The sequence below is a fragment of the Lepisma saccharinum genome, chromosome 15, assembly GCF_977018435.1.
Source record: "Lepisma saccharinum chromosome 15, izLepSacc3.1, whole genome shotgun sequence".
Classification (NCBI taxonomy): domain Eukaryota; kingdom Metazoa; phylum Arthropoda; class Insecta; order Zygentoma; family Lepismatidae; genus Lepisma; species Lepisma saccharinum.
Window position 1 is genome coordinate 76,128,373 of NC_139243.1, and position 21,132 is coordinate 76,149,504.

Consider the following 21,132-nt stretch of genomic DNA (forward strand, 5'->3'; position numbering starts at 1 on the left):
TGTTGTAGAAATATTTGTAATTGTTAGGGATAGGAATATTGAGTATAGATTTAATTAAGTATGTATCTTCTATCTATTAAAATCTCTAGATTCCAAGACTCTGTATCTGTGTGGGATTTGAGGCCTAGTCCCAATAAGAGCACAGCTCTGTTAGGGATGAAACAACTAGATGTTACAGCAACAATTTCGTGCTTGTAGAAATATCAGCAAGGCTCTGTGTCTGTGTGATTTGTAATTGTTAGGTATAGGGATAGGATATTGAGTATAGATTTAATTAAGTAGGTATGTATCTTCTATCTATTAAAATATCTAGATTCCAAGTTTGAAGCTTGTTCCCCATAACAGCACAGCTCTGTCAGGGATGAAACATCTAGATGTTATTTCAGCAACAGTTCCGAGCAAGACTTTGTATCTGTGTGATTTGTAATTGTTAGGTATAGGGATATTGAGTATAGATTTAATTAAGTAGGTATGTATCTTCTATCTATTAAAATATCTAGATTCCAAGTTTGAAGCTTGTTCCCAATAACAGCACAGCTCTGTCAGGGATGAAACATCTAGATGTTATTTCAGCAACAGTTCCGAGCAAGGCTCTATGTCTGTGTGATTTGTAATTGTTAGGTATAGGGATATTGAGTATAGATTTAATTAAGTAGGTATGTATCTTCTATCTATTAAAATATCTAGATTCCAAAACTCTGTATCTGTGTAGGATTTGAAGATTGTTCCCAATAACAGCACAGCTCTGTCAGAGATGAAACATCTAGATGTTATTTCAGCAACAGTTCCGAGCAAGGCTCTATGTCTGTGTGATTTGTAATTGTTAGGTATAGGGATATTGAGTATAGATTTAATTAAGTAGGTATGTATCTTCTATCTATTAAAATATCTAGATTCCAAAACTCTGTATCTGTGTAGGATTTGAAGATTGTTCCCAATAACAGCACAGCTCTGTCAGAGATGAAACATCTAGATGTTATTTCAGCAACAGTTCCGAGCAAGGCTCTGTGTCTGTGTGATTTGTAATTGTTAGGGATAGGGATATTGAGTATAGATTTAAGTATGTATCTTTTATCTATTAAAATATCTAGATTCCAAAACTCTGTATCTGTGTAGGATTTGAAGATTGTTCCCAATAACAGCACAGCTCTGTCAGGGATGAAGCATCTAGATGTTATTTCAGCAACAGTTCCAAGCAAGGCTCTGTATCTGTGTGATTTGTAATTGTTAGGATAGGGATATTGAGTATAGATTTAATTAAGTATGTATCTTCTATCTATTAAAATATCTAGATTCCAAGGCTCTGTATCTGTGTGGGAGAAGCTTGTACCCAATAACAGCATCACTGTTATGTATGGAAACTATTGAAACATCCAGATGTTATGTTCCGAAATATCAGCAAGGCTCTGTGTTTGTGTGAGATTTGAAGCTTGTTTGTATCAATATATGGCTTCAACCATCTTGAGTGCCTGAACCTCAAAACTTGTTCCCAATAACAGCATCACTGTTATGTATAGAAATTATGGAAACATCTAGATGTTATTTCACGGCAACAGTTCCGAAATATCAGCAAGGCTCTGTGTTTGTGTGAGATTTGAAGCTTGTTCCCAATAACAGCACAGTTCTGTTATGTTTGGGAAACATCTAGATGTTATTTCACGGCAATAGTTCCGTGCTTGTAGCAATATCAGCAAGGTTCTGGGTAGGATTTGTAATTGTTAGGGATAGGGATATGGATATTGAATATAGATTTAATTAAGTATGTATCTTCTATCTATTAAAATATCTATTATAATAATTCTAACCTCAACAAGGCTCTGCGTCTGTGTGGGATTTGAAGCTTGTTCCTAATAACAGCACAGTTCTGTTATTTTCAGTTTCATGCTTGTAGCAATATCGGCAAGGTTCTGGGTGGGATTTGTAATTGTTAGGGATAGAGATATTGAATATAGATTTAATTAAGTATGTATCTTCTATCTATTAAAATATCTAGATAATCACGTGTAATTGAATCTTGTACCTAATAACAGCACTCACAGCTAAAGCGGGTGTTAAGAATATATTTATCTTCTGTGTTTGTGTCTGGATAATTCACAGGACATAGCACAGTTTTGTACAGGGATATGGAGTATAGATTTCTGGAAAAATATTATTCAAAATCTGTTACCTATTCATAATAGTATCTGTGTTGGGATATGAAACCTGTTCCCAATAACAACACATCTCTGTCATGTATAGAGATATGGCAATTTTTCCCCACTAACAACACAGCTCTGTCAGGTATGATGATATTAAGTATTTAGGGTATCTGTGTGTGATTTGAAGCCTATTCCAATAACAGTAACACAACTCTGCTATAAAAAGATCAGAAAATTATACCCAAGCAGATTTCAAACAAATATCTTGCCTCTTCCTGCATACAGACCCGAGCCTGGCTATGATGAGAAGAGAATTAAATTACACTTGCAGCAAATATTTATTTACCTTGATTGCTGTCTCTGCTGAAATAATCAGGGCTGCCTGCTGCGGATTGATTCCCAACTGCCAAATTCCTGTGCCTGAAATCACACTGAGAGGCTGGACAAAACTCTCCCACAATTGCATATATCATGCAAATTATTCTGCCCCAGTGCCTCAACAATACAATCATAAGTGCAATCTCTAAATTTTTGCCTTATAAAATACATGACAAGCTCATTCAAATATATATAGTTGGAATTTGATACAAACTCTGGATTGAAATCTTCACTACTGTACAAATTCCCATTATCAGTTGTAACAAATTCAATCTTCTTATATTTAGATATCTTGTTAATAATTTTATTTGAATATTTTTAATGTCTCCAATTTAAACTCTGAGATGCAATCATGGGCATCCTATACTCAAAACAATGCTCATAGCAATTGTTGAACCAATAATTGTCAAACAATTTCAACCTTAAATTATAATGGCACCTGTCTGTATAAAAATTAACAAACAATCCAACAATTCTCTTGTACTTGTTGTATACAAGCCTTTCAAACTCACTGATAAAGTTGAGATACAGGCATTGGAATGGCCTGTCACTGGCAAGCACCCACTGCATTTCAGTTTCATTCTGCACAGCAAACAGGTCATACTCGGACAGGCCACAGAATCTAAGCTTTAAATCATCAACAAGTGACTTAGATTTTATGTATTTTGAAATACATCTTCTCTCAAAAAATCCTGTGTCAAGATTATCCATGCAATTAGAAAAAATACACACTGCCTTCTATAAGTTAATTTCTTGCTGCTGCTGCTGCCTTGTATTCCTCAGAAACTGCTTATGTGCTCAAAACTTGTTGTACCTGTTAAACAAAAATAAATATTAGAATTTTGTTATGTTTATTATATAAAATTTCTTGGGGTTCAAATCAAAATTCTATGCTTAATAAAAAAATATCAGTTGGGTTCATCAGTGTGTTTTGTATATTTAGTGTGTGTGTGTGTGTGTGTATGTGTGTTAATATTTTTTGGCTTTGGTATTTATATAAAATTTCTTGGGGTTCAAATCAAAACTCTATACTTAATAAAAAATATCAGTTGGGTTCAACAATGTGCTTTGTGTGTGTGTGTCGTGTGTGTGTGTGTGTGTGTGTTTTATGAGCATCTTGGCCTAGTTTTAGGTTTGGCCAAAAAAAATATCAAGAGGGGCATATTTTTGACAGGTTTATGGACAACAATCTCACAGAAGTGCCTTTTATAAGTGTAGGCAAATCAATCTGAGGGGGGTCATACTTTCTCAGGAAATTCCCGAGGGCATTTTTACAAAAATCTTGGATTAGACGGGGTTCCACACTTGAGCAAAAAGATCATATGGGCATGTTGAGCAAGTTTTAAGTGTAGACAAATCTGCCAGAGGGGGGTTCATACTTTCCGGTCCTGGTTGTAGCATCAATTACACTACTGAACCGGATTGGGAGTGTCACGAAAACTATGGATTCCATTCGCAACATAGCCTGAATGTTAGACAACCCGAGAAACACTATCGTTGCATATAGTCATGGATGTCTGTCTGTGCGGAATTTAATATCTGTGGTTCTCGATTGTTTTTACATATCACCCTCTTCCCATTCGACCCCTAGGGGTGTCTTACCCCTACAGTATTTATTTCCAGATTGCAAGTGATACGTGTACCAAGTTTGGTTGAAATCGCTCCAGGCGTTCGAGAGTTATGCCGGAACAAACAAATATACACACCCACACACACACACATCCATCCATTTATATATATATATATATATATATATATAGATAGATAGATAGATAGATTGTTACATATTTATGTACATATTTTGTACTTTGATGTTACATAAAAATCTGGGCTCTAGTCATTATATTTTATAATGACATTTGCACATGAATTAGAAACCATATATTTATACCCTAACCTCGAACGCATACACAAGAAGAGCTATCGAACTTGTGGCTCTGAAAACTTGACAAATTTCTTTTTCCAAGTTCAAACTTAATGTCAGTCTAATCTACCTACCAGTTCCTTGTGAACACTTTAGTACGTATAAAATATAAGGCGTCAGAATGGGAAAAACTTCCGATCTATCCCAGTTTGATAGAAGTCAAATTGTGATGGCTCAGCACCTTGGTACCAGCATCTCTGAAACGGCGCGGCTTTTAGCTGCTCTTGTGCCGCTGTTGTGAGCACGTATCGAATATGGTGCAACGATGGGCAAACGACGACACGTCGTCCAGCCGTGTGTCGACAGTGACTCGTTGATGACAGAGGCCAGCATAGGCTGTCGCGCATTGTTCGGAGCGACAACTGAGCGAGAAATCGGCCACAGGTACAACAGTGGTGAACAGGACAATGTTTCATTGAACATGGTTCATCGGACACAGCTGTGCATGGGACTGCGGACATAATGTGATAACTAGACTTCGGATTTTTAGGTTCTAAAAAGTGTGCTTTTAGGTTCTTGAAATATGCTCTAGAAATCCTAAAATAGGTCCGAAAATCCCTAAAATAGATTCTTAAAAACCTAAAATAGGTCCTAAAAAATCTTAAGTTAGGCTCGAAAAATCTTCAAGTAGGTTAAAAAAACTGAAAATAGTTCAAAATTCATGATTAGGTATAGTCACCGGCAATGAAAATGGGACACCTATTTCCTGAAATACGCACTATCTTGCATAACGTTATGTGTGTTGCCTAACCCTACGGCAATGGCAAAACCAAAACTTACCATTGGAAATATGCTATTAAAATCCACCCATTCGCCGTATAGTTACGTAACAAACTTTTTTCATTTTATCCACAGTCAAACTTCGCAATTTTTTCTGTGAGGATCATCTTATATGCTGAAAATAATCTTTCAACAAAAACATAGTCAGTGGTGCAAACTTCAATGCTGAAATGTTAGTTTGCCACAAAGCAAAGTGAGCAAGACCACACAGATCAGACCACTTTGGATTGTACAGGTAACAGTGGCACCAGACATTTTGCTTTGGTTAGAGCTTTGAAAAATCACCATAGACTTGGAGGAAGGGAAATCGACAGAGAGTACGTTTGAAACACGTTCGTGATTGAATTTTGTCGTGATCAAACAAAACAAATACCTCTGTCTGACATAAAAATTCTGTAAAAACCTTTAAAAATATACAGGATGTCCCAAAATGATTTCCCTAATTTCATAATGTTCTTACTCTTTAGTGATTGCACTGATTTTGATTCTTCTTTTCCAGATGCGTTAGACCAATGGTCGAGATTTTCTGGATGTGTAAAATTAATATGCAGGTTCGTCACTAGGGGCGCTGCTGCTGTTTAATCTGAAAACATGGCTTCTACACAAGGAAAGGCTCAGTGTTTCGTGTGGCTGGCTGAGACGAATTCACCAAAAACGATGCAACAGAGGTTTCAAAATCGCTATGGAAAACAACCACAAGATGTGAAGTTGATAAAATCTTGGATGCAAAAGTTTTCAGAAACAGGTAAAGTCGAAAAGGATAAAAAATTGGATCAGATTAAACAGAAGCAGCGCCCCTAGTGACGAACCTGCATATAAATTTCACACAGCCAGAAAAACTCGACGATTGGTCCAACGCATCTGCAAGAGAGAAATCAATATCAGTGCAATCACCAAAGAGTAAGAACATTATGAAATAGGGAAATCATTTTGGGACACCCTGTATAAAAACCTAAAAAAGTCTTGATTTAGGCACATAAACCTAAAATAGGTTCTAACAAGCAAAATAGGTTTTTTAGAACTTCATTAGTTGTTGCGTTTTTTTAACGAAATGCTGACAAAACTTATTATTTCTTACATACCTGTAAAGGAAAAAAATAGGTTAAAAAACTAAAATCCGAAGTTAGTGATAACTCACTACGTAGGTGGGCATAATGTAACGGCTCATCGGTGTTCTGTTCGGCAGGGAAATTATAGCGACTGGACCACAAATGAACACGAATGATTCCTCAGTTTTGTTCGTTAGATACTAAAGAGGTGGTATGGTGTATGCCTTCAATTCTATTTTCTATGAGGTTGATAATAACATCCCTCGCAGGGATAAAAATATTTTTCGTCTGCAGGGATAACATTTTTGTGTGTGTGTGTCGGGGGAGGGGAATCACCGTCACCCCCCCCCCGTTAATTTGCACACTGCTACCTTTGTAAACTCTCGTATGGCTTCACGTAATGTTGCAACGAAGGTAGCATTACCCTTTTTTACATCTTAACAAGCATATGGTATCCTTTTGCATTTTCAAATTTGTTTTGTTTGAATTATTGTTTTTAGTCCGCTTTACGTGCATATAGGTTAATCGAAACTGAAGCTAGTTGGATCTCAACCACTGTGCAACGTGCTTCTAGCGGGTGTCGAACACGATGGAGGCAAATTCTTGGGAAAAGAAGCATTGGGAACTCCCAAGACCCATAATGCCTCACCCTCGACTGCTATATCGTATCACGACAAAGGCGTGACTCGAACCCGGGACCCCTGGCGTCGTAGCACAATATACTAATCACTTCGCCAAGGGGTCCGACTGAAGCGCTGAAAGAAGCTTCAGACAAGCACATTACACCGGCGACCCTCAGTGGATCTTTAAAACTCCGTTGACACGAGAATCGACAGGAAATCAATTGAAATAACGTAACGACAGCCTTATGCAAAAAGCACGGTTAACGGCTTTAACGATCGGAAATTTGAATCCCACTTAAATAGTTCGAGACAACAGATCTCAGCCCGAGTTGTAGTCAGGAAGTTATTGAGTGAACAGTTCTTATCTCCAACTTATAGTATCGATCGATACGTAAGGAGTTACAGCGGGAGTTGCGCTCCCGAAAGGCGTTTCATTTCAGGACCGTGCCTTGTCTACTAAATCAGCGAGACGAACATCTCTACAAGACACCAGAGGTAAACGAACATTCCTTTATTCCTTTTCTATTATTCTGCCAGACCAGTCAATCGAAGTATAAATATCGAATGCCAAAGTGTTCTCGTTATTCCGCAGGGACGAACTCCCTTTGCGTACTGAAAGTCGTGATCAACTTTTTATTTCAGACGTAAATGTTCACGTAGAGCGATGTGCTGTATAAGACAGTTAGAACCATCTATTGTGACAACATACACTTGAAAGTGGGGTGATCGGCGCAGTACGTATGCGCATTAGCGAGTAGCGAGTAATGGCTCCGTTTGACACGTCGTTTCGCCAGCGTGCAGTAATTGAATTTCTGTTTAAGGAAGGTGCATCGGCATCAGATATCCACTGCCGATTGCAGGAAGTGTATGGTGATCAGTGTATGGCTGCCAGTAGCATCAGGCGATGGATAAAACATTTTAGAGGTGGAAACACACACATCAGTAATCTCCCTCGCACAGGCCGCCCGAGAACTGCCTCGAACAACACGAACGTGGCTCGCGTCCAGGAAATCATCCAGGGGAACAGGCGTGTTTCGGTTAGGGAACTTTCACACATTGTTGGAGTAGGGCACAGTGCTATCCAGGAGATGATTGGTGTACTGGGTTACCGGAAAGTGTGTTGCAGATGGGTGCCAAGGGATTTGAATGCGGCACAAAACCGAAACAGAAAGGATGTTTGCACGGAACTTTTGGCACGGTACCGAGCAGAGGATGGAGGCGAGGGTTTCTTGAAGTGTTTGGTTACTGGAGACAAAACCATTTTCCACCTCTACGAGCCTGAGAGTAAACGTCAAAGCCTGGAGTGGCGACATCAAACATCACCAAGAAAGAGGAAACCGAGGACAATGTCATCAGCTGGCAAAGTAATGGGAACTGTCTTCTGGGATTCGGAGGGTGTTCTTCTCGTAGACTTTCTCACTCCTGGGGAAACAATCAATGCTGCTCACTACGTGCGCACTTTGAGAAAACTTCGTCGTGCTATTCGTGAAAAACGTCCTGGCAGGGATAGTGTTATCCTCCAACACGACAATGCCAAGCCGCACACAGCACAGCTAACGAGGGATGAAGTTGCCAGATTTGGGTGCGAACTCCTTTGACATCCTCCCTACAGTCCAGATCTGGCTCCTTCTGACTTTCACTTGTTTTCTTTTCTGAAAGAACACATGCGCGAAAACAGATATGACACCTACAAGGAAGTGAAATTTGCCGTTAGGAGAATACTCAGACGTGCCCGAACGGAGTTCTACAACAGAGGAATTTTCAAACTTCCAGAACGTTGGCAAAAGTGTGTCGATTTAGATGGTGATTATGTTGAAGACTAATAAAGGTATGTACTTTAACAGGCATATATTAGATTCTTTTTTGTACAGTTTACTTCCTTCTTGTAACATGTTGATCACGACTTTCAGTACGCACGATATGCACGTACCTCTCGCACAGCCGAGTGACTTTAGGCGGGGACCGCCTATATTAGATCCCTAACAACTCGTAAGGGTAGATTTTCAGCAAAAAATGCAGGCTCGACCAGGACTCGAACCTGGGTCTCTAGCAATCCGTGCCATTGCTCTACCACTTTTTTTTTTTTTTCAAAGGAAAGACCCTATGCGGAAGCTTCCCTCAACACACTTCATTCACTCATATCATTTCATTCATATTTCAATTTCAAGACTTTTCAGGACAGACAATCACAAACATCCATTGCCGAGCCGGGAATCGAACCCGGGACCCCTGGCGTCGTAGCGCGATGTGCTAACCACTCCGCCACAGGGGCCGCCCCCACTGAGCTACCGAGCCGCCCTGGCTTTCCCTGCATTTAATGGATTGATATCTCTACGCTGGGAGGAACCAGGGAACGTCGACGTCTATAGTGTTTCAAAGGCAACAGATCCCGTTGCAGTAGCACTTGCAGAGACGATTTCACACAGGTAAAACAGCGCCAGCGAAAATGCAGGGGAAGCCAGGCCGGCTTGGTAGCTCTGTGGTAAGGCAATGGCACGGATTGCCAGAGACCCGGGTTCGAGTCCTGGTCGAGCCTGCATTTTTCGCTGAAAATCTACATAGTACATCTCCTGTGTGTGCCTAATTTAATGAACTCGTAAGGGGGTTTATACGTCGTGTAGGTGCAAGTACGATATTCCTTCGGGCTTAACTTATCGCACAATTCTGAAACACCCTTTTGGTCGTTACCCCTACGCCATTGCGTAGGGCATTTTCTATTTTATGAAGTCGAAAGATTCTGTAATGAATGGCTAATACGTAGATGTTCAATTTCTTATCAACAACTTCTTGAACAAAATAAATATGTACGTTGTTTCAAGTACCTCACTAGTACTAATAATAATTTTGAATGTCAATTTTGGAGAGCCAAGAACCTAGGTGAAATGTAGTCGTAACTACAACAGTAAGTGCATATTGTAGTCTTTCCGTAAATGAATATTTTAGAACTTGATTCTTGCAGATACTTAATTACAAGTTTTTATTACTATAATGTGACTTGACTCCGTGTGGATTGCACTGTACTGTGAATGGACGAATGAGGATTTTTTGTTTCCAGCTACCTTCTGTAGAAATCCTCTGAAATGCATCACTTCAGCAGCTCGGCTGAATGAATATTTCTTGTTCCTCTTCAGGAATCTCATTTATCTAAACTTCCTCTCTACTTCGTGAAGAGCTTTCGCGAAAAAATCTGATTTGTAAGGAAAGTAGGTTATTTTATCCCCCGGGGAGATGGCTACTCCTGCTTTTAATTTTCCCCATTGGCCTCCCCTTCCCCCGTTCTTCTCCCTGTTAACATTTTTTCCTCTCCACTTTAATCACATCCAGCTTTTAATTTGGAAAACAACTACATCTTTCTCACCCCCCCCCCCTTCCACAGTAGCATTAAATTAAACTCTTCCACCAATGGGAGGCTTCGATTGTGAGCATCCAGGATCCTGGAGTTAGGAGTGTTCGAACTTCTCCGATCGCAGAATCGATATCGGATGCACGTGACGGAATATGGGTTTCACTTATCGCACAATTCTCGGACACCTTTCTGGTCAAGCCACGCCCTTCGTGTTCTGACGTAAGCACTGAATGCATTCGTTGTTATACGCTGTCTAGGTTATCTCTGGAGGAAGCGAACAAAAACAAGTTTTTGCTCAAGTAGTGACGCGAGATGACCCCAGCAATGAACACGCGAGAGTGAATGGGATTGCGTGAAGGGGGACAGCGACTCCAGTTACCATCCTTCACAGCAGCGCGTACTGCTTCGATCTGCCAACTCGATCTAGTCGGTAGGGCGTTGATTACCAAGAGGGAGACCCGGGTTCAATTCTCCGGGCTTGTCCCCGTGTAAAGCAGCTCTGGGGCTCACCCAACCTCAAATCAATGAGTACCTGGGGGCAACCCGGGGTGGGGGTTAAGGCGGGCGGAGCGTGGTACTGATCACGTCAGCTCCAAAATGGCCACGATCGAGAATATGTGGGCTCTTACCCCCCACATCCGCTATATGTGCCTTCATGGCTTTACGCTTTCTTAAACAGCTCTTGTGCACGTTAATGTTACCTTGCGAAGTTTTTCTCAAATGTTTTTTGGTTTAGGGGCGTTAGTCCAGATAAATTAGACTTTTACTTCGACATTCAAAAAAATGAAACCAAGCTTGCTCTATGTAGTACTACTTGAGTTTTCTTTGCCACAAAAAGTATCAAAGAATCCCGGTGCGGGTTTCAGAGATATGACGTCATCAATATGGCCGCCGTCAGAACCAGGTAACATTGTAAAGTCCTTAAAACGCTCTACAATTATAATGTCAAAATGTTCAATAGTACTTTATTAAGTCATTTACGAAAAAAATGTTAAAGCAGGTAAAGAAAAATCTAATTTTCTCCATTTCTGTTAATACATTGAATACAATGTGTTCAGTACGTATAATATACTTTGTTCGATAAATTGTCCAATTGCTTTTCTTTCATTTGGTGCAAAAACGAATGTCCTATCTCTATCCTGTGAGAAGTTATACACGTTTAAAATTCTGAGGTCGGCCATATTATTGACGTCATATCTCCGAAACCCGCAACGGGATTCTTTGGTACTTTTGTGGCAAATGCCCCTCAAGTAGTACTACATACTCCAGCAAGTTTCGTTTTTGCCTCCAAGAATGCATAATTTGCCTGTACTATGTACAGTCACGGACACTTCTGGGTTGTAATGATCCCATTGAAAGTCAATAGCGTTGCTACAACCCAGAAGTGTCCGTGACTGTACATTAGTTTCTTTCCCATCTACCGGCCTCCTCGATGGCGCAGTGGTAGCGGCATCAAGGGGTCCTGGGTTCGATATCCAGTGGAGGCACTTAGTGGTTCGGATCCCACTTTAAACTGTAGGTCCGGTACCGATTAGCCTTATTGTGCATAAAGTGGAATTAAAACACCAATTCAATGCAACAATTTTTTCCCATCTATCGCCTTGAATAGTGGCCGCGGTGGCTCAGTCGGTAACGCGTCTGACTACCATGCTAAAGGTACCGGGTTCGATCCTCGGCCGGTTCGAATCCGGGAACTTTTCTAACGTTGGAAGCGGCCCCGGCGCCCACCCAGCGTCGAATAACATGGGTACCTAGGGGAAACTCTGGGGGGTAAAGGCGGTCAGGGGCGTGATGCTGATCACATCACCCCCAGTCACGACCGGATCAAGAAAGTGTGGGGCGTTACCCCCACACACCCTATACGCCTTCATGGCGTGGTGCTAAGCACAGGGGAGCTCTTTCCCTTTTTTATTGCCTTGAATAGTTAGGCAATACTTGGTAATCAATTTGCTGCAGATGGAGACCTTTTCAGCCAGTCTAAAGCTTTCTATCCCGTGTTCCCCTTCTCGCTTACGACAGAGTAGAAGTGGAATAAATTTAACCGATCAAGCCACGTCAGCCATTTTCTTTACTGTGTTGCTTTTCGAGATGTGGATAGATGACGCGGTCGCAAAGGAGACAGCATTACATAAATATTAATATTATGCTTATACTGTGTAATAATTGGGAAGGGAAACTGGCAAGTATCATGAAAGTCCATTAATGCATTATCTTCCTCTGACTGTTAGACACTCAGCGAATATTATCTTCAAGAAAGAGTCCAGCTTCTTGCAGAATTCTCTGAATATATGTATAATTCATATTCCGTCATATTTCTTCATTTAAGAAATAACAAATTATGTCTTCTGTCACTGGAAAATAAACTCGCAGAGAATTCTTTTCTTCACTTCCTCTGAGGATTTTCGTGTGGATGACATCACGGGATATAAATCGTCTTTCTTCGCCGGCTTGGATTATGGGCCCGTGCCGGTGGCATTACAGGAGCATGGAGGGTTATAAATTTATTCGGCTTTTCTAGCTAAAAATTCCTCTCGTTGTGACATTACGGAGGAACCTGGTCTTTTGGAATCTTCCGTCACGTGTGGAGCCTCTATCTTGCTTCCGGTGACTATACGGAATTGTACAAGGTGTCCCGAAATGAATGTAACAATTTGAAAGTGTTCTTACCAGAAATGGTAAAATTCATTTTTGGACACCCTGTATATAGGAATGTAAACAATAGTGTTCTTGAAAGGAAAGAAATTATGTTTTAACTGAAGATATGGTGGTTTGTGATTTGGTTTCTTTTACTTCGCATTTCTGCCACTTTTGGCCAATCGCGAAGATGAGGATGAGTGGTGCCCGATTCGGAATTCGAACCCTGGGCCTTTGACGTCGTAGCGCCCTGTGGTAACCACGGAGGCCGGCTTAAGATATGATGGTTTAGATATCACTTTGAATTCTTCTTCTGACGTGAAAGGGGTGACAAGACACGCAACTGCCAACCTCCCTACCCCGTAGTACACACTATACCCTGTCCCAACTATCTGTGGAGCAGACGAACGAGGACACGTCTCTGCGCAAGTCGTGACGCGAGACGGCTCCACCAATGAACAGTGAGAGGAACGGGATTGCGTAATGGAGGGGATTGGAGTTACCCGATTTCCCTGCTTCGCATTGGCTATGCGTGGCCGTGCTCCACAGTTAGCTGGGACAGGATATAGATTGACTTGAACTTTGCAGTAACGAGGCCCTGGCGTCTGGACTCATGGCCAGTATATTCCTCTGTGGGGGTCCCTTCACCCATTACACCATTCATTCTCATCTTTGGGCCTCCCCAATGGCGCAGGGGTCCCGGGTTTGATTCCCGGTGGAGGCACATAGTGGTTCGAATCACACGTTAAAACGTAGGTCCAGTCACGATTAGCCTTACTGTGCATGAACTGGACTTAAAACAACAACTCAATCAGTCAATCATTCTCATCCTCGCGCTTAGCCAAAAGTGGAAGAATAGCGAAGCAAAATAAACTAAATCAATCAATCAATTCCATAGGCGTGCGCACGGGGCGGGCAAAGGGTGGCAACTGCCCCTCCTAATACTCTCACTTGGAAATTTAGTGTATTGAAATACATTACCGTTATTAAACAATACTATTCTCTTTAAAAGATAAGGCATTTTCAAGGCGACGAAAGTTCCAAGCAACTACGGCGGTCTTATTTCCTATGTAATTTGTCTATCTCACTTCGTTCTCCAGCAAATTACTTGTTATTAAGACACACGTATTTTATTCGATAGCCTAGTTGAGTTACCTGGTCGCACAATGAATTGGTCACACATTGGACATAAATAAATTATGTGTAGTTGTTATGAATCTGCTGTACAAAATCATGTTTATACGGTAAATTAGTTTGAACCACAGAGAAGGAAAATTATAACACCATTAAGCCTTGTTTCCATGATATGAAAAACTCAATATGTTGACCAAGGCAGAAATTTATTTTATTATAAAACGTAAACTAAACGTAACGTTTCAACCTTCTAGCAAGGTCTTCTTCAGACTCTGCACCAAGTACAAATGTAACAAGGTACAAAACAGGACGATATATATACACAATGAACTGGAATGGGGGACTGAAGATAAACAAAGAATGGAAGAAGGTGTTAGAAAGAGTGGAAACGACAAGAGAGAAAGAGGAGAGAAGAAGGAAGAAGAATGAAGGAAATAGAGCGTGAGATAAAGAGTCCAACCACATTCTCTTTCAGGTGAAAGTTCAGTTGACAAGGGAAAGCCATCTGCTAGATTGTTCCAGAACATCTTTCTAATAGTCTGGAGGGGAGTAATGTTTGTGTATATAGACACATGGGCGTCCGGAAGGGGGGCAGGTGGGAGCCGTGGCCCCCCCCTGGAAAATGAAAGTTAACCAAAAATTATGTATTTCACACATATAATTTAATTTTAGTCACAATAATATGTGTTAATTATTGCATGAACACCATAAATTCAAAATTAAGCAATGTTGTTTTTAGGGAACAACACTATTTTTGGGGAAAATGTGCCTTGTTTGACCCCCTGGAAAAAAAATACCTTCCTTGCCCCTCCCTGGAAAAACTCCTGCGGACGTCCATGTATATATAACGTCCTGTTTTGTATCTTGTTACATTTGTACTTGGTGCAGAGTCTGAAGAAAACCTTGCTAGAAGGTTGAAACGTTACGTTTAGTTTATGTCTTATAATAAAATAAATTTCTGCCTTGGTCAGCATATTGAGTTTTTCAGAAGGAAAATAAATGAGAGACGGGAACAGAGAACTTTTGTGCCACGGAAGCTGGCATTCTTCTAAGAAGAGTGATTTTCGGTGGATTCGGACACACACTATATACGCACCTGTTTGGTACCCATCAATGCAATAAAACAGTGAGATGGATGAGGCTTTTCTTTCTCCCCTTAATCACAGGGTCTGTGCACGCCTATGATTAATTCTTTTTTCTACATTGTTTAGTCTACCAGTCAAAAGAACAGGCCGGAGACCATAAGAGCAGGTTTTTGAAAGCAAGTTTAAGGTGAAGTTATAGCACGCAACTCGGAGTTTATGAAAACCTCGGTTTTCTTAAGGAGATGATATACAGTTACGCACCAATTGTGCATTTATTTCAATATCACCCGAATGGGCACTGCTACTAAAAAAAACCCTGCGTGTATCCAAGAGTATGAATATCTCTCCATGTTGCAAGTGGAAGCGTTTTTTTATGTTGATTATTAAACTGGACACGATGTTTGAAAAATATGATGAATAAGAATTTTCGGTATCCCATGTATTCCTTATGGGGAATCAACTTCAACATCAAGTTACGGCTAATCAAATGGAAGTTTCGACTTTTCCGCTGGTGAAATGCATCTTCAAACTGCTCTCTTCCCGTTGACATCTTTTTCTATTCAATCGGAAGTTTGATATTCCCAAGAGAACGAATCAAAGCATACTCCCATGTGATCCATGCTTTTCTCCTTGACTCCTGGCAATGTTGCCAAACCTGATGCTCATAAAAGAACTAAATTGCACCTTAAATGGAGTTATAACTGACTTTCAATAAGCTAGATTAACGAAGACTGGATGAAGTGCCTTCTAGGGTAATGTTAGTTGTCAAGGGGTGGGGCACTGCTATTATCGGTAACTTTACATTGATGACAATTTATTCTTAGTTTTCAACATCTAGAACCGGCGGCATTGCCCATCTCAATAATCCACTGATGGTCGTATGCAATCAAAAATAAAGAATTCCCTGATGACAATATTATGTCAATTTCACGTCGAACACGAAAGTAGCTGGGGAGATAAGAGGGAGTGGGGCGACGCAGCCAATATAATAATATCACGTCACGTGCAAAATGTATAATTATGGCAAAAGTTGGTCTATGTGGACCGGAGCCAGTGATGACATCATAGTGGGGCACGGGGGTGGACGTCCCAGTTCACAGCCGAACGAGTGCACGAAAGAGTCAGATCTGGCTCCAAGAGAGCTAAGTTGGCACACTACCACGAACGGAAGAGCTTGGGAAGAGTCCCGTGGAGACTGTATCGCATGTCCTTAACCTACAGTTAGTTCTGTAACTGAAAGTTAGCTCAAACCCTGCAGTTAACAGCTTCTCCTTAAACAGTTGGGAAGGAACATGAATGCTTTAATGAGCGATAAGTTCACAATCAGATTGAAGTAAAGTGCTCCCTGTGCTTTGCACCACGCCATGGAGGCGTATAGAGGTGTGGAGTTAGGGCACCATACTTTCTTGATCACGGCCGAAGGTGGGGGTGATGTTATCAGCACCGCGCCCCTGGCCGCCTTTACCCCCTCCCCCAGAGTTTTCTCCAGGTTCCCACATTATACGACGCTGGGTGGGCGCCGGACCGGCTTGAACAGGTGAAAAAATACAGTTTCTTCCCCGCCGGGATCGAACCCGGAATATCTAAATGTTCCACTAACGTTACATTGCATTGCCAACAGTTAACCATACCCTGTCCCGGGAATCTTTGGAGCAAGAGAAGAAAAATATATCTTCTGCGCAAGTAGTACTCGATCAATAAACGTCGTCGCCTTGTAATCAAGTGGTCCCGGGTTCGATTCCCGGTGGAGGTCCATAGTAGTTCGGATCCCACTTTAAACTGTAGGTCCAGTCCGAATTAGCCTTACTGTGCATAAAGTGGACTTTAAACACCAAATCAATCCAATCCAATCCAATCGATCAATAAAGGCCGCGCATAACAGCAGAGATGGAGAGAAAGCAAGTGGTGGAGCGAAGCACTGCGCGCTGCTGCAACAGTTGGTAGCTGCAGTCATGCTTTCATTGGTGGAGTGCTCTCGAGTCTACTAGCGCAGAGACCTTGTTTTCGTTTTTTCTTAATTTATTGTTTATTCTCCTAAAAAAAACCAACACACTTGTCTCTTGCCGAAAGTTTCAGAACAACAACTTTGATTTCATGATATCTGATAAATCTTTCCTTCTGGAACAAAGAGACCTCGTGAAAGAAAGCGACTTAGAAAACGTTCTTGGGAAAGTGGGAAAGGAAGTAGCCAGGAAAATGATTCTGGTTTTGAACAAAAATGAAGGGTTGACAACGCTATATTCAGTAGCTGATGTTTTGTCTGGAGAAAAATTTTCTACTGGAGAGCTACCAGAGGATTTGTACGCTGGTGGCATAGTGTAATTCCACTATGCTCCTCTAGTCTTAGTAGAGCTGGCAAGGAGCTTTTCAATGATTAAGTCTCAGTTAAGACAATCGGCTGACTCTTTGCTTTGACAGCCTAACGTATGTCGTTATTGATGCATTTTAATGCGGCATTGGTGAAATGAACACTTACGTTTGTTGTCAAAGAGTATTTAGAAAGTTTTGTAGAGCATTTTGTGTGGTTTTTATTGCAGTATTGCATTCTTATAGAACAATTGGGGTGGTTTTTAGGGCATTATTGTTTTTTATAGAACATTTTGTGTGGTTTTTAGGGCAGTATTGCATCTTTATAGAACATTTTGTGTGGTTTTTAGGGCAGTATTGCATCTTTATAGAACAGTTTGTGTGGTTTTTAAGGCATTATTGCATTTTGATAGAACACTTTGTGTGGTTTTTAGGGCAGGATTGCATCTTTATAGAACAGTTTGTGTGGTTTTTAAGGCATTATTGCATCTTTATAGAACAGTTTGTGTGGTTTTTAGGGCATTATTGCATCTTTATAGAACATTTTGTGTGGTTTTTAAGGCATTATTGCATCTTTATAGAACAGTTTGTGTGGTTTTTAAGGCATTATTGCATCTTTATAGAACAGTTTGTGTGGTTTTTAGGGCATTATTGCATCTTTATAGAACAGTTTGTGTGGTTTTTAGGGCATTATTGCATCTTTATAGAACAGTTTGTGTGGTTTTTAGGGCATTATAGCATCTTTATAGAACAGTTTGTGTGGTTTTTAGGGCATTATTGCATTTTTATAGAGCATTTTTTGGTATTATAATGTGCATTAAAATCCTAGCCCTAGGTATAATTAGACCTTTACAAATCAACCAGATACCTCTGTGAACGTTCAGCACATGACTTACTTTGTGTCTCCCACGTGCTTGCAGTGAACGAGAACGGGAAGGTGGTGGCATCTGTGGACCGGAAGGTGGACTCCTCCCAGGACGCCGACAGCGCCACTCCGGCGACGCGGGTGGAAACTGAAGTAGATGTTCCCTCTCGAGGCATCCACAAGACTGTAGTATCGGGGTCGGACCAAGATGACGTCACAAGTAATGGCGAAAGACGGTCGGCGGGCTCAAACGTGAGTAGAAATCAACTATTTTTAATAGAGGTGATATAATGCATATAGTTTGAATCAACTTATTGAGAATGTAGGGAAACAAAAGCACAATATTAAGTTAAATACAATCAAAACAATCCAAATACATTAAATAATAATAACGTGAGAATTGTGTCTGATAACTATGTGTACGGGGCATTCGAAAACCACATTATTTTCCTCCAGAAATCGCTACTTTCTTGTTGAAATGTGTGCTGTAAACAGTGCTTAGTTTGAATACCCGCCACATTCCCGTTAACCAATCAGAACTTACCATCTGAAGGTGTGAGACTTCGTTATTCCAATACGTTTCATTGTGGACGATGAATGATTTGTGATACCAATAATAATTGATTGAGTTGGTGTTTTAAGTCCACTTTATGCACATAAGGCTAATCGGGACTGGACCTACAGTTTAAAGTGGGATCGGACCCACTATGTGCCTCCACCAGGAATCGAACCCTATACCTCTTGATTACAAAGCGACGTCTTGATTACACTGCGCCATCGGGTGGGTGCTATTGATCCTGCAGCATTAGGCCCATTCCTGAAATAGGCCCAGATGAAAACAGACGAGAATTTTCCGAAAGCTCAACAGTTTTCTTTTGCTATATTAACCTGAAAATAAATCTTAGAATGAAATTTGGAGCCCCAATTTCGGACATCTAGGCACAGATGGTAAAATTTTCACCTTGAAAGTTAGTTGTATACAAAAACATCGACGGTATGCAGCAGCAGACCCAATTTCGTCTTAATCCGGCCCTGCCTAATACCATAATAATTATTATTGATTAAATACGATTATAATCACGACTACACTGTACTAATTATTTAGATAATATACCAATTTGTAAATATAACAACAAATTCTTTCTTATTTTAGAATGACAGAAACACACTGCAAATATTCATATTGTAAACAGTTAAATTTGGAAACAAATTCCGCTAAAACTTTATTTTGGTATCAGAATGCGCCATATGCAATTAATATTTCCCTGTAGTTTGCTTGTTTATGAACAAAGACTCACATAAACTACAAATTTAATTATTTTCATACAGTGGCGGCGATTAAGGGGGGCAAGGGGGACAGTTGCCCCCCCCCCCACCTTTCGCCACTTTTGAACATATTTTAGTTATTTTTAACCTATAACTTCCATATTTTCGGACATGCTCTTAGGCAACTATATTTTCCTTCTTGTGTTAATACCAGAGGCAGAAGAGGTGTTCCTTTCATCTCTATCCTCTCGTATTCTTCTCTCTGGCTATGTTAAATCTTTAAAATATTCTAAAACTCTTGTCAAATAGGGAATGCAAACTTGTGGAGTTAACCCCCATCACGTAATGTCATATTGTACATACGTTTTAGTCAATATAAAGCTCTTTTCAGGGTCAACAGGGGAATATTCTCGTTTCAGCACTTATACGCAACTATCTCTGGAGCAAAGTCGCGCATAGCGGCACAGAAGGGGGGGAAATCGAGTGGGCAGAGCGAAGCAGTATACGCTGTTTTAAAGCTGGTAACTGCAGTTGCTTCTCCACTCCACCCAATCCCGTTCCCTCTCACGTGTTCATTGGTAGATCCGTCTTGCGTCACTTCTTGTGCAGATATTTGTTTTTGTTCGCCTGCTACAGGGATAGCTGAGACAGGGTACAAAATAAAGTTTGTTAATCTGTTGTTTTGGTACCAAACCATAAAATACATTTTGTATTTCAATTTTGCATTAAAGTTAATGCCATGTAAGTCTAATACATTTTATTTATCTAGGTCAGCATCTGGTTAACGAAAATTGCCATTTTTTAACAATTGTAAGTCCGTATTTAATGTCATATTTTGATCATAAGAAATATATATATATATATATATATATATAGCCCTTCCGTTAATAGTCCAAAAGAGGTAAGATAAGGATTTATAGTAGTGACGGTAAACATGGATATATGTGTGTGTGTGTATATATATATATATATATATATATATATATATATATATATATATATATATATATATATATATATACACACACACGTGGGTTAAGTCATAAGTCATGGCAACTATTTTATTTCTCGCGAACAGGGGACAACTCGAAAAATTTAATAATAATAATAAAATGGCCTTTATTGGAGCGGGCGTTCTTACAACAGACCCTTGTCTGGGAGATTAATACAATGGAATAAAGAATATACATTGAGAAAAAAATAAAAATAAAAACATGAAACGGATTACATATCAATACAAATAAGAACAATTAAATATATAGGTATATACGCGTATATGTATAGATAATGAAAAAAGAAAAAACAGATTTACCTATAAATTGTTGAACATAGGTATCTAATGTTAGTTGCTTTTGTTTTAGTACATGTACATATACATTCAGTAATCTGGAACAATGAAAAATATAATAATAATGAAGTGAAATAAAATAATGAAATTATAAGATTTATATGCACACAGTTGCCAAATGTTACAGTCAGTATTTTTATGAATGAAAAGTTGCTCGTGATGAAGTATTTCGCTGCCTTGCCAGTAGATACTGTTTGAGATTCTTTTTAAATAGCTTATGGCTGTTGATGGATGTTAGGGAGGTTGGGACGGAAT

At 40.1% G+C, this 21,132-nt stretch overlaps 1 protein-coding gene across 2 annotated transcripts in view; it reads left to right on the forward strand.

The window, feature by feature from the left end:
• The window catches only part of LOC145999753 (uncharacterized), a 515,710-nt gene that overhangs the window by 451,743 nt on the left and 42,835 nt on the right, over positions 1–21,132 (forward strand). For both annotated transcript variants that reach the window (XM_083137044.1, XM_083137045.1), the window contains exon 6: positions 18,319–18,515. In XM_083137044.1, the coding sequence (XP_082993170.1) occupies positions 18,319–18,515 (197 nt within the window). The remainder of the gene's footprint in view (positions 1–18,318; positions 18,516–21,132) is intronic.